Source organism: Coffea arabica, chromosome 5e, assembly GCF_036785885.1.
Source record: "Coffea arabica cultivar ET-39 chromosome 5e, Coffea Arabica ET-39 HiFi, whole genome shotgun sequence".
Lineage (NCBI taxonomy): Eukaryota > Viridiplantae > Streptophyta > Magnoliopsida > Gentianales > Rubiaceae > Coffea > Coffea arabica.
The window spans coordinates 32,837,094-32,851,497 of NC_092318.1; the positions used below are offsets into that span (position 1 = coordinate 32,837,094).

A 14,404-nucleotide genomic window follows, 5' to 3' on the forward strand; every position below is an offset into this window, starting at 1 on the left:
CTTTGCATCTAATGTAGTGTGAATCTTTGTAGCATATCTATTACACTAGAAATAGGTTTAAGTAGAAAGCAATTGAGACAATTGACTCAAAACACAAAACATTCCTTTTTTTTTTTATCACAAAACAGTGCTTGGCAATGATTGTATGCTACAAATTTGAAATACTTTTGTTTACAAGGAGCGAGAGTCATTTTTATGTGACAGCCCCACCTTCCCCTAGGGCAAACCCAAGGGTTTGGTGGACTGCCTGCCCAACTCTCGTCAGACCTCATGCACTCACTCAAACCAAATCACGATTTTCAAGCCAAACAATTTCTTAAAACTAAGAAAATACTTGAATAACAACAGTCACAATCCTTAGGCAATAGCGTTAACTATTACAACCATAATATTTCAAATACAAATGAAATCTACACTTCTAAATGTCCAAAAGTCGCTCAAGGAATCACACTAACTCTAGACAAAAGTTGGCTAGTCTAGAGCCTCCAATTCTTCACTTCAAATTCCTGTTAAGGAATAACAACTTAAAGGGATGAGCGGACGTTCAGTGAGGCTAAGATATCAAGCAAGCAAGTAGAACAAGTACTATTATTCAACTCAAGTAGCACATATACAGAATAGCAACAGTGGTTTCACATAAAGCCACAAAAGGACTAAAACACATTCATTAAGAGGATACAGGAGCTCTTAGGAGCTAATTCACAAGCTTGCCATTTCACGATCTTGGATGTCATTTTCTTTTGTTGACACTCCGTCAACCACGCAAATAACATATCCGTAGAATTCACTTGACACGAATCCCCATCCACCATTTCACCCCCTACCGGGCCCGAACATCAAATAGAAATAGTGGTGGTAATACTCTAGTATACCCAAGCAAGAACAAATATGGTTGATGAGATAACACTCCAATCGACTTAATCAGGATAAAAGTACGAGATAACACTCCAATCGACTTAATCAGGATAAAAGTACTGAGACGGGATGAGAGGCACCTCCCACTCGAATTGAGTGTGGTACATACTGCCGCTCAGCACTTACAAGTCAAGCACAAACACAAACATAACCACAAGTACAGGTCAATCAAGTTCAAGCAAGTACAAGATCATTCAAGAAGGGAAGAATGAGTGTGATAAAGTATACCCTCACCTCATCAAGTTCCATATTCAACACATAACACGTGATATCATTCAAATCAAGATATCAAGAAACATTCACTTAACACTCACCAATTTAAGCAAAATAACGTCAAAAATTCGCCCCCGAGTTATTCCCTTGATCACCGACAAATCCTAAGAACAAACAAGTAAAGTATTATAGTTCAACCATTCAAAGCTTAGGTAAACCAAAAAAAATCTAAGTAACTACTAGTGCAACGATGCAAATATGGTTTTGGAGTGAAAAGAGAACATTTAGAGCTAAGGACCATGAGTAACCAAGAATTTCCTCATTCCAATCATAAAACCAAATTCAAAATGGTTTAACAACTCCAACTTAAAGTTGGAAATGAAAGTAAGGGCAGTTTTAGAAAAACAGAATTTTTCTAGTTTTGCGCGATATTATTTGAAAAATCATATCTCAAGCTTCTTAAGTCCAAAATTTATAAATTTTATACCATTCAAAAATAGACTCAAAGAATTACAATTTTCCAGAAGAAACATTTGTAAGATTCTCTCCACAAGTCAGTCAAATTCCAGCCTCAAATTGCTGCTTCATCCAGTAGAAAAACAGAGCAGGTGTGGAAATTTAGTCAACTTTGGAAAATCACAGATATTCATAGGAATTGAGGAAATTTCTGAAATTTTCATGGTACAAATTAATCTAAATCTAGTTTCCAACGCAACAAGAAGAACACAATTTGGATTTTTCTACACCAAGATATGACAGATTTCCCAAGACTGTTCAGAGTTTCCTACGGGAAAATTTCCAGCCATGCGTTTTGGTCAAAATGTGAGGTTTAAGCCACTTAAAATGCATGATTTTGATCAAATTTCAGCACACACTTGTAGGCTAAAGTAGTATAACGTATTTTGAGCAAAACCATGCCTAAATCATCAAGAAAAATTCGAGACAAAGGCTGCAATTGCAGCCTTTCCATTCGGCTAGCAACCAGAAATTTTCCTCCCAATTTTTCAAACTTTCCTCCAACTCATTGTCCCAAATTCAGTCTAAAACATCTAGTAATTCCATAGGGTTTCATCACCAACATTGTGAGGACCCAAAATTTTCATACCTTTCATTTCGGTTTACTTGCTTGTATATATAGTGAATGATAACGGACAGTTGTACCTTATTGTTTCTTTTAATTGATTGCCTAACATTTTGTGGCACGAGATATTTATGGTAAGAAAGAAATTTTAATACAAGAGATTTCAAATCCTAGATTTGACCAAGAAAAAAAAGGTTTGGTTCATTTTTGCTCACTTTCAGATGTTTGCAAGTTGTGTTGTGACCCGATAGTTAGTTACATATTTTCTTTGATTTCATTTACTTGCCTTGAATTCTTGGTTGTTTTATTAGTTTAACCATGATTTTGACCTATTTTCTTATTTTACTTGGTGCATGTTTCATTTGATACATGTCAAGTCTCATAGTGCATAATACTAGTGTGACCGATTAGTGAGATGTGTGCAATAAATTTAGAGGATTAGAAGGAGTTTTGTGCAAAAGGAATTATGTGACAAAAGGTGTTAAGAGATGATTGGAGGAGTAATAGATATTTGACTGCTTAAGAGAGACAATTAGATAGACTTCACTTGGATTTGTGCCACTTGTCAAACACCAAGCCAATCTTGACCAAGACCTTGACCAAGATTAAGCTTAAAACTTATCCAACTCAAGTCAATCACCATTTTCTTCCTTTGCCTTCCATGATGGACGGAATTTGAGAGGAGAAGAAGGGAAAAATACTCCATTTGCAGCCTTGATCTCTTGCTTGAATCATGGAAAAAAAAACCAAGATCAACCCTAATCCACTCCAATCAACCTTGAGATAATCTTGAGGGGAAGCTCTTGGAGAAGTTTTGGAGGAAGAAACCCTTAAGTACTTCTTGTTTGGCTGTCCATCTAAGTTTTAGAGGTAAAGAGGAGAACTTTGCTAGAAATCCTCCCTTATCTTTGAGTTTCTTTGATATATGATATTATAGAAGCTAAAGGAAGGATTTGTATGGTGGATTTCACGATTTTCAGGTTGTGTTGTGATTTTCCAGCATTGTTTTGTGGGATTTAAGAGGTAAACTTGATAGCCACCTTATTTTTTCCACTTGTCTTTGTATCTACTTGATGGATGATACTTTATAAGGTAAAAGGCATGACTTTTATGATAGCTACCATGGTATTGTTAGGTTTGGTGAAATTTCCAACCTTGATGTAGTTACTTGAAGCTCTATATATACATGGAGTTGTGATGGTTAAATGCTATATATATGTTTGATTTAGTGAGTTGGTGGCCTGGTATGTATATGCTTGATTTGAGGCTGTTTTGTGGTGAGAATGAAACCTTGAAAATGGCTGGAAATTAGGGAAAATAAGGGAAAGTGCTGCTGAGAATTTTTCCTGCAGGAGACTTTGAGTAGTTTTGGGAAATCTGTTATATCTTGGTATAGAAAAATCCGAATTGAGTTCCGTTTATTGATTTGAAACTAGACTCATAGCTTTTTTAACCGTGTAAAATGCATGGGTTGGTTCACTTTCTATAAATACCAGAAAAATTTCAAAACGGGTTGAAAATCCAAGACTGTCCTGTTTTTGCACTGAGTTGAGCAATGAATTGAGGCTTAGATTTGACTAATTTATGGGCTGAATTTTATGAAGGTGTCTTCTAGAGAGTTGCAGTCTTTTGAGTTTATTTTCTAGCGGTATAAAATTTATGATTTTTGGACCTACAAAATTCAAATTATGACTTTTCCAAAAGCGTTACAAAAACTGGAATTTTTCTTATGAAATGACAAAAAACTTGAAAGGGTCTTGGAAACATTTTCTGGTTTTTAAACCTAACTTTCTCGATTACTTGCACTCCATTTCATACTTAGATCATGGATTTATTATATATATGAGTTTGTCAACTTTCACATGGGACTTTCTAGCTTTGATATAACATAGTAAGCTTTGAAATGTGATTTTTAACTTGGTTGTAGGGATTTCCAGCTTTCAATTGAAATTTCCGGCCTTGAATTATAATTTTCCAGCTTTAATTTGTAAATTTCTAGCCTAGGGTTTAATTTTCCAGCTAGATGTATAATGTTTATATGCTAGAGATAAACCTAAGTTAGTTGGTTTTGTAGTCTAGTGTAAGAACCCTTTTTTTTCTTATGAGTTGTGGAGTTGATTTGGGCTGTTTTACCATAAAACTTAGCTTGAAAAATTGGAGGAAAAATTGAAGGAAGAACAGGGGAATTGTTGTCCATTTCATTTCTTGAAGGATAAGTGAGTAAAAGTGGACATGGAGGTGTGCTTTGTAATCGATTTAGACTTCACTTGTTTAGGAATGTTTGAGTTAACCTTGGAGGTGATATGTAAGCTGAAATTTTGCCAAAATTATATATTTTGCAAGATGAAAGTAATGACCATTTTAAGACATGATTTTTAGTAGTGTATGTCACGTTTTAAACTTAAAAGTTTCGATCGTTTTCTTTCTAAAACAAAGGCAAGCATGCATATATTTTGCCTGGGGTTAGTAAGTCATGAAGTCTATGTATATAAGTTCTATTCATGATCTCCTTGTGATATTCACAAGTGATGGTTGGATATTTGGAAACCCTACTTGATTGTATTTTGTTATTCAATATTTGATCGCAGATTTAGAATCCGGCCAAGGAGTTAGGCCTCAACCTGATTTTGCTAAACACTAATCGTTGGTGAGTGTTCCTTGCATGTGTGTGCTTTAAATGACTATGTGGAAGGTTGTGAATGTTGTCTGAATGTTAAATGCTTTCCAATGATTGCTAAATGAATTTTCGATGGGCGAGTGTGTACTTTATCGCACTCGACCCAAGCAAAAGTAAATTTTCAATTATTTAATGCTACTTGTGCATGAATGTAGGTCTTTTGACTGAACTGGACCCTTGCCCTTCATTGCCAATCGACTCGAGCCAGAAGCTGACTCGGTCAGGCGGCTGGTGACCCTGAGATAATATTTGATATATTCGAGTATTACCACGAAATCTGGTGGAGAACTAGCTAGTGAATTCAATGCAATAAAAATAAATGAATGAATGAATGACATGAACATTGAAGAAGTTTTCAATTGCAAATGTTTTCTGATGTCGGAGGGATAAGAAAAATGGTTGGCGAATGAATTAATGAATGGCTCCAAGTGAGCACGTATCCTTTCAATGAATGAATGATTGATTCTTGAATGACTGCTTATACTGTGCCAAGTGTGTAAAGTACTAAATGTAAATGTTTCCATGTATGCCTGCTTGATTGCTTATTTGGGAACCTTACTAAACTTTTAGCTCATTCCATTAGTTTATTTTTCTTACAGGGGTGGAGGCCGGAGCAAGTAGGCACGAACTAGTATATATAATCTCTTGTACTTGTACTTTTGTAGATGAGATGTATTTGGAATCTTTAGAATGTGATCCTATGTTTTACTTTTGGATTGTGATTTAAGTTTGAATTGTTGGTTGAAAATGGAACTTTTATGTTAATTTCGAGACTTGAAAGGCTATTTCAAGAACGTTAGTGAATGAGTTCTGGCGAGAGTTGGACAGATGGTCCGCCAAACCCTTGGGTATGCCCTAGGAGGAGGTAGGGTCGTCACAGACATAACCATAGATACATATGTAGCCATAATCACAACAAAATAGCCATCATAATCACATCACAATCATATGCATAATCAAACTCTAGAATTCAAATATAAGGCATAATAATCATCAACTCATAATCTTTCAAGATTCACCATAAAATCTTGCCTTGAATCCAAAAATCCAACTTGTTTCCAACATAAGGCAAAGAAAGAAGAACAATACTTTACCTCTTTGGCCTTCCAATCAAGATGAAACTTAATCCACTCACCAAATCTACTCCCTTTTCCAAGCTCAGGCAAAGGTTGGTAGAAACCCCAAGTTATTTTCTTCCTTTCCCCTCAAAGTCCAAGCAAAATTGAAGCTAGTTGGAATGGATCTTTTTCTTCCCTTTTTCTCCTCAAGCTCATGGCCCTCACTCTTTTTTTTTTCTCTTGGTTTTTATTTTGTTTGGTCTTAAGTCAAGAAAGGAAAGAAAAATGGTAAGACAAGATTGGTCAAATGTGTCTTATAACAAAAACTCGGTCCCTACTTTGCCAAGTGTCACTTCCTTGTGATTTCTAGCTTCCGATTTCTCTAATCTCTTTCTTTTGTGTTGGTTTATTAGGTTTAGAACAAGTAATGAAAGGATAATTGGTAAGAAAGCTTGGTCAAAGTAGGATTAAGGCTTGGTCAAAGAAGTTAACACTTATGGCTATGGTGACACATGTCACCATCTAGATGTTTCTAACTTCAAGTATCCTACCTCTTCCTTATTGCAGTAAACCCTCTCTTTTTTTCCCAAAAGTTCCTTTCACACCCCACAAAAAAAAATCACATTTTCCCCCACTAAACTCCCACATGTAAAATTTAATAAAAGCATTAAGACAAAATCATTATGAAATCGATAAATAAACAAATAGATAACTAAATGAATAAAATTGCAAGGTAAGTCTATCTTTACTTGTCAAACATATGTGAGTTGTCAAGAGTTATTCTAACAATTACCCCTCACTTCTATATTCTCATGTTATGTTCCTACTAATTTCTTATTCTAGTGTTAATTTCTATAAAGGTTGATCCAACACTAATATAGGGTACATCCAAGTTATTTAATCACAAGAAACAAGAAACAAGTAACAAGTAAACACAACACCTTCAATTTTAAAACAAAAGCATGAAATACATAATAAATTTCGGGCTCTCACATTTTACATCAAATACTATTGAAAGTTGCTAGTCATGTTTAACAAATAAACGTTATTAGACAGTTTCTAAACTAAAAAACATGGTACTCCAAAAGTTCGTGTAGGCATATGCTTAGAGATCTTCAAAGTGCAGGAAAGCACACTTCAACAGTAGTTTTCAGCTTTAGCTCATTGGTAGCTTGACGCATGCATAACGATTCATCAAGGTTAAAAATTATTTCCAGGGGATGGGAGCTAAATTGATTGCCTTTGCCCGTGTACAAAGATAATTATCAGTCAAGTCAACCAAACAATACACTTTATTTTTCGATCTCATTTTTTGGAATATCAGAAGGTTTTCAACACATGAAAAATTGATAGAAAAAAGATAAAAGATGCTGCTAATGAAGATTGGTGATAGGCTATTGCATATCAGTTCATAGATGATGGAGTATTTACAACGATTGAACCCGAAACTAGCTTTACTTATAATATCCTGATGGGACAGTTGTGTTAAAATACCTGTTGAGAGTGTGAGGAGGTCATGCGTGTCTGACTGGTGAATTCATCGTAAATTTTCCAGGGGAAGCATATAGAGTTGGTCTTGCACATGGCGATGGAGTATATGGCGATATTGGTGAACGCAGTAGGGGAGTGTGATGATATGAGATAGGTGTCTGATGAGCTGAAGAAAGTGGGGACACCATTGGAGTTTGCCTGTTTACATTGGAGGCTGAGGCTGCTCCAGGAGATCTTAAAAAATATTTCTTTCCCGGAAGCATATTAATCTTAATTCTGGAAGGGGAAGAGAGGTGCAATGTACTTAGTATTGCCAAAATGAATAGGTGGATCAAATGAAGACAACAAGAAGCTGAAAATGGTTTGAACTTACTTATTGTGGACGTCAATATATTCGTCAGTTTCATCATAGATTGGCTCCTACAGAAACAGAATGCATGTTGGAAAGGATTTAATTAGTCTCATTATGTACGCAATGTTGGAATTTTGTTGATTAAGCACAATGGAGATATTTATGTAGTCTGTTTGTCAGTATAAAGCACTGAAAGATAACCAAATTAAATTGGTTTTGCACCATACGATAATTTTATTTTATACCTACTATTACCCCTACTCTACACCAAGGGCAAGGAGTGAACCCAAGGGAATCAATGGGGAATCCGGAGGGGACTGAACCGCCTCCCGCCATCAAACCAAACGAGTGTCTTTGCATCCGTTGGTGAAATATTCTACACTTACTCCTACTCTACACTAAGGAAAAATGGTGGACTCAAGGAAATTAATGGAGAACCCAAAAGGGACTGAATCGCCACCGGACCAGATCAGATGAGTGCCTTTGCACCCGCTGATGAAATTTTCAAGAAATTCTAAACAAAAATACAGGCCAAGGGATTCAATCCCTTGACCTATACCGAAGGAGACATTTAAAACTCTCCCCGTGGCCAACTACTCCTAGAGTAGTTGGTTCTCACCATCAAGTGGTCAGATTTGGTGAATTCACATACACGAGTTGTTCTCGTGAAACTTAAACGAGTAAATTGCCAAGCAACCCATAAACTATTACTTTTGTACACTTTTAGCGTCTCAACTATATTATGTATCATTTAAGCCCTAACTAACTGAATGTGTACACTTTAGGCCCTTTTGTCAATTTGTGCTATTTGAGCTAACAGAATGGAGGGACAATTTTGTCCCTTTTGGCCTTTTTGTCCCTCCATAAATAAACATATAACTGGAAGATGAGTAAAAGAATCAGACCGCCATATTTCTTGTTATTCTTGTAGAATCTCATAAAACTTAAGATTAAAAAGTGGAGATTCGATGAGGAAGAGAGGAATAAAAGCCAAAAGCTCGCTATCCCTTCATTTTTTTGTGGGTGGACAATTTTGTCCCTCCATTCCATTAGATCAAACAACAAAAATTGCTAAAAGGGCCAACAGTTTACACTTTAATTTGTTTAAGGGCATAAATGATATACAATATAGTTTAGGGCACAAAAGTGTAAAACAGTAATAGTTTAGGGGCTGGTTGGGTAATTTACTCAACTTAAAATGAACATGATTGTTAAATAAATGTGGATTAAAAGGATCATTTTCTTCGTCAAAATGTTTCTTTTCCATAAGAAGATTACCTGCAGTAATTCTTCCAGAACATCTTCCATGGTAATTATACCAATGACTTCTTCATCTAAACTTGGAACTGTGTCTATTGCATCTGCTGCTTCTAACTTGCCACTTGTGATTTTGCATTTCGATGCTGGACTCAAGACTCTAATGTGACAACAGGGCCCTGATGACTCCAAAACATTTAGTGGTTTACCTTCGCCATATTGATAATTATTTGCTGCAGCAGAAAGAACAGCAAGCAAGGGAGCGTTACAACTATTACTCGATCAGGTTCGTATATGTCATGGAAAGACTAATACAGCATTAGCTATGAGACACTTAACACTAACTAATTACCATTTTGAGCTACTTGAACTTTATATGAACATGAATCGATTTCTCTCTTCAACATTTCACGTTTGGATATAGCAACTTCGGTAGCATCATTGTTACGCTCACGGCTCTTCACAACAACAGCCATATGGCTATTCCCTTTCTGAAACTGATTCAGAATATCATACAATGGTATCGAATCATAAACCCTGTTACAACGCATCACCATCAGTTACTCATACTTTTAATTTCAGTGTTAATTATGATTTGGCTCGTTCTGCTTTATTTGATCATGCTCTAAAGCAACAACAGAATAGTCTACCTGGGTATTTTCCTGATTGTCAGATTCCTGATTGGTGTTTCATCTTCAGGACGGCATTTCAATAAATTCTTGACCTACATCCAAATTCAACAAGACAAAAAGAAGTAAGAGAAATGAAAAATGTAGCACGAAGTTAATTTTAGCCTCCAAGAAGAGTACTCTATGGACATGATTACCAGAATAAGGCCAACGATATTAGTCGGACTTCCTGAGTACACGGGCACACGACTATGTCCTTTGTTCAATATCAAAATCATTAAATCACTGAGAAAGCATACCGAAGAGATTTTAGTTGATACGAATGAGCAACAACCCGAACAACATATATTTGTTGACCAAATTCAAAGTGGCATACTCATTGAGCTTAGAGTTGAGATCAAGGGAAAATATTTTCGACATAGGTGTCATAGCATCTTTGGCAGTTTTCTGTGTCAAGTCCAACGCTCCCGAGATGATGGTAGTTTCATCATGAGTTAACTCTCCACCTTTTCCTGCCTAAAATGAAAAACGATAACGTATAATGCTTTAAAATGCAATGTTTTCAGAACCGGACCGGACCGGCCGGTTCGACCGGTTGGACCGCGAACCGGCCATGTCACCGGTCCGGTCTAATGCTAAAGCCGGAAGTTCATGGAGAACCGTTGAAACTCGGACGAACCGGACGAACCGTGAACCGTGAACCGTGAACCGGCGGTTTTTTAAATTCTTCAACAAAATATCAAGAATGGTGTAGCTAAGATTCGAATCTGAGTCTCCAAGTTTAAATATGACAATCTTACCGCTAGACTGTACTTAAGTTTGTTGAGAATTCTACTTGACTAAAAAATATATTAAAACATCAAGTTCTTCTTCAATTTTTTCTTCTTAACCATTTTTAACCCAAATATCCACAACAAGATTTTCTCAAGTCTTCACCATTATTATCTGGTTATTATCTTTAGCAGATTGTAAACAAGTTGAAAATTTCAACTTTTCTTGTTTTCTAACATTTTAGTAAGTTTAATTTTTTTCTTTTCAAGGTTTTTTTCTATATTATTATCTTTAGTTGATTTTTTGCATTTTCTTCTTTTTCCCCTCAATTTTCATATGTTTCCCTCATTTTTGTTTTATTTTTATTCGATTAATTAAGGATGAAATTTTTGCAAAAGTAGTGCACATCCGTGTAGGAATTGGGTAGGAATTGCAAATAATAACATTGGGTTGGTCAAAAATATGGTAGTTGGCACATAATCGAAGCTATTGATAATTGAATTTAAAATAATTAATGGTATAGGATCATTGAATTTAATATAACATGTTAATTAGTAATGTTTAGTAGCAATTAATTTTTTATGTGTTTAACTGTATATTTGTTTTTCAAAAATTTTTAGTTTTTTTTAGTTTGAGCAATTAGATTTATATTTTTATAATAAAATTTTAACTTTTTCAGCTTAAGTTGATGAAATTGTGAAGGTGGTGTGGTTGCTTATCATGCCACTGATAAAAGTTTGCTATTCAAATAGTTTGTCTTAACTTGAACTCTTTTATGGATTTTTTGAAGGGTTGTAAAAGAATTTCAATATTTAATTAATTTATTTTTTGTGTTTTTATTTGTGATAATTGGTGCACATTTGGATTGTATCTATTTATGTTTATAATGAATTTATGAAAACTTGTGGTGAATTATGATATTTTAATTATATTTATCATTCCATGTTTTGTGTATAACTTTTAGAAAATTTATTATTATCATAACTTAAATTAAGTTATGTTGGTAAAGTTCAAGTGTAGAATGAAACCTGCTTAGTACTTAATACTAAAAAAAAAAAAAAAAAAAACAGTGAACCTTTGAACCGGCCGGTTGGACCGGTCGAACCGCGAACCGGCCACCTCTCCGGTTCACTGACCGGTCCGAGTTTAAAAACATTGTTAAAATGTATTTAGGATGATGATTTTAGAAAGAACCTCGTTTCCATGGAAATCAATCAAGGTCTTCAGCTCTGCACGCCGTAGTAGAGCAGAGTGCCCCTTTCCTAGGAGTAAATCCAGCAACTGATGCAGTGTAACAAAAGGAGTCAGAATAGGACCTTCATTTGGTTTGATTTTTGTTATCGTATCAACATTTCAATACTACAAGAAAATTGCACGTGTAAAATTAAAATCTGATATTTTGAAGAAAGTCAACAATGCATGTCCAAAGCATCCACATTTTTGGACAGTATTAGATTAGATTAGATTAGAATTAGATTAGATTAACTTAGAACCCCTTTAAGATTGTGAAGGAAAAAGTACCTTACTAATAGGATAAGATAATGGGAAAACAACTATGACAAGCAAACGAACCACTATTGACAATTTCGCACCAATACTCAGTCCATAACGAGAACACACGGCCTGGGGAATAATCTGCAACAAAAAGGCAAGCATTCCCTCAGAAAGCTGCCAATAGTACTCCAACCAATCCTGTCAGATATCCCAAATACTATACAAGATTTACCTCGCCAAAAGCAAGAATGAGGGTGACTGATATTAATATGGCGCCCCAGGCAGGGAGGAGAGCGTCGAGGAAGATTGGTAGGGCCTTACTCAACAAAATAATATGATTTCAGTAACTGTGTGAAGAAAATTTTCATTTTTTTCAATTTTTTTAACAGGAGAGGGGTGAAATTTAAGAAACTGGAGGGAAGAGAGAAATTTGAATCCAGAATCTCTAATTCTTGAGACCATGGCCTTAGCCGCGATGTTAAATTCTGCTTGGCATGTGAAGAACTATTAAATGCCAAAAATTACATATCAATCCATTGACACATGTACCTCCATTGCCAGGGAGTTGCATATGAGGAGTGTACACAAAAGCAAGTGTTGGTTTTTGACAATGGGCAGAATCTTTGCTGCAAAAATTTTATGGAGGCAAAAGAAATTAAAAGCAGAGAACAGAATAAGCTGTTCATTCCTGAAATGAAGTTTTCAATATAGAATAGAGAAGACTGTGCGCTTCAGATATTTAGACCGGACCTGCATTCTTCCTGTCCTCTGGCAGACCTGCCTTAACAAGGACCTCAAGCTCGACAAGGCTGAGTGACATGAGTCCAAGGGTGAGCCCTGACATGAGACCTGCAAATGCCACGAGTCCCACAGATATTACTAAGTATACCCAGAACATGGATTCACAACATGGCACATCATTGGCAGCCATTTTGTTGTATGATCAACAGAAGTTCTGCACATGGAGTATAAATATATAGGATCTGGCACTCACAAAAAGATGGTAAACAACTGAGGGAATCAGGACAACACGGTGCAGGTTTATTACTACCCATAATTGCTTTATAATACTACATTATTAGCAGGACAAAGAAACAAAACAGACGCGGCTTCATGACCTCAGTAACTAACCTAATTTTGGCTTTGCAGAGTTTGAGATTATGAGATAACTAGGAAGATGACAAATATATTTCGCCTAAAGGCACGCTGGCCAAGAGTTGAATCCAGTCTTTTTAAGTATATTTGTGACATGCTATATTATATTGATTAGTTAGCTAATAGTTAGCATCAAAACTAGAATATGTTAAGATAATTGATAACTGGAGCAGTTAAGACCTGACGGAAGACCACAGGTTACAGCCTATGTAAGCAATCACTACCAAAACAATTAACTCCGCAATACACAATACACTTCCAAAACAATTAACTCCGCAACCTCAAGACAATCTTCATGTCATCATACAAATAGAACCAATTGTAACTGGAGCAGTTAAGACCTGATGGAAGACTACAGGTTACAGCCTATGTAAGCAATCAAAGTTCTTTTGTCCTGTGCTACTTGGGGTTGCTTCTCTGTCAAATAAGATATCGTCACAATCCATGGTTCAAAGTTGTAGTCGCGACCCGGACCGTTCCACATTGGTTTCAACATATTAGTAGCGGTCTTGGTGAGATGTAAATTTTGAAACATTTAATATTCTAAAAATGGTGAATAATATAAAAAAAATACTAAACAAAAATAACAAAAAATTAGCAAAAGAAAATCTATAAAATTTACAATTTTTATACATATTAAACACAATAAGTATCTTTAATCATTTAATATAATGGCATCACAAACAAAATCAAGATAACACATAACACAATTTTAAAACTAATAATTGCAAAAGTAATATTAACCATTAACAATACAAAATAAGGATTTACTTTTTATACAAGTTGGAATAACTTCACTTATTTCATAATCAATCTCCTAACAAAAATAAAAAGGAATCATATTAAACAAAAGGCAAATATCTAAAAAGATATACTATTACTTTATATTTTCGTACCCGTCAATACCAAGTAGAATGACGATGTGGTTCAAAGTCACTCTCATTTTCAGATGAACGGTAACGTATAAGAGCATTTTAGTGTATTTGCTGGATGTGGGTTTTGACTAGACATTCCATAATCATTAGACGGAAGAAATTTTGGATTAGAGATGAATTCCTAAGCATGATGGTAGTATCCAAACCTGTGACGCCCCCACTTCTCTCTAAGACGAACCAAAGGGTATCCGCGGGACGCCTGCCCAACTCTTGTCAGGATTCACTACAATCTACAGTTCAAAAGCTCGAAATACTTCAAATAACTTCAACATATAATTAAAATACTCCAAAATATTGCATGCTTACAATTAGTTAGCTTTCAAGCTTAATACAATCCAAAAGAATATGTATTACAACCATCCGCTATAATATAACT

At 35.4% G+C, this 14,404-nt stretch overlaps 1 protein-coding gene across 6 annotated transcripts; it reads right to left on the reverse strand.

Annotated features, from left to right (window-relative positions):
• Positions 1-312: 312 nt before the first annotated feature.
• On the reverse strand, positions 313-13,039 carry LOC113743203 (DUF21 domain-containing protein At5g52790-like). 6 transcript variants are annotated; one of them, XR_011814147.1, is made up of 14 exons: positions 12,689-12,926; positions 12,488-12,564; positions 12,171-12,254; positions 11,966-12,079; positions 11,639-11,725; positions 10,050-10,189; positions 9,871-9,958; positions 9,695-9,768; positions 9,397-9,581; positions 9,066-9,277; positions 7,809-7,855; positions 7,439-7,711; positions 1,230-1,292; positions 313-506 (listed from the first exon to the last, which is right to left on the reverse strand). XR_011814147.1 is itself a non-coding variant. In XM_072048467.1 (14 exons), exons 1-13 carry the CDS (start codon positions 12,991-12,993, stop codon positions 7,459-7,461), a joined length of 1,521 nt encoding a protein of 506 aa, XP_071904568.1. In that variant the 5' UTR covers positions 12,994-13,039; the 3' UTR covers positions 313-506; positions 7,439-7,458. The 6 variants fall into 6 exon arrangements, 5 of the variants coding, with proteins under 5 accessions (XP_071904568.1, XP_071904569.1, XP_027126961.1 ...); XM_072048467.1 differs by lacking the exon at positions 1,230-1,292 and adding an exon at positions 12,933-13,039 and having other exon boundaries at positions 12,689-12,787; XM_072048468.1 differs by lacking the exon at positions 1,230-1,292 and having other exon boundaries at positions 12,017-12,079.
• Between the last annotated feature and the right edge of the window lie 1,365 nt (positions 13,040-14,404).

What these genes read in the sequence shown, in the direction of transcription:
- LOC113743203 (XM_027271160.2), bottom strand. Translation starts at nt 12,869, where the DNA reads ATGGCTGCCAATGATGTGCCATGTTGTGAATCCATGTTCTGGGTATAC. An exon ending in GCAACTCCCTGGCAATGGAG is followed by an intron (nt 12,255 to 12,487) that starts GTACATGTGTCA and finishes TTGTTGAGTAAG; the next exon opens with GCCCTACCAATCTTCCTCGA. An exon ending in TTGATTTCCATGGAAACGAG is followed by an intron (nt 10,190 to 11,638) that starts GTTCTTTCTAAA and finishes TTTTCATTTTAG; the next exon opens with GCAGGAAAAGGTGGAGAGTT.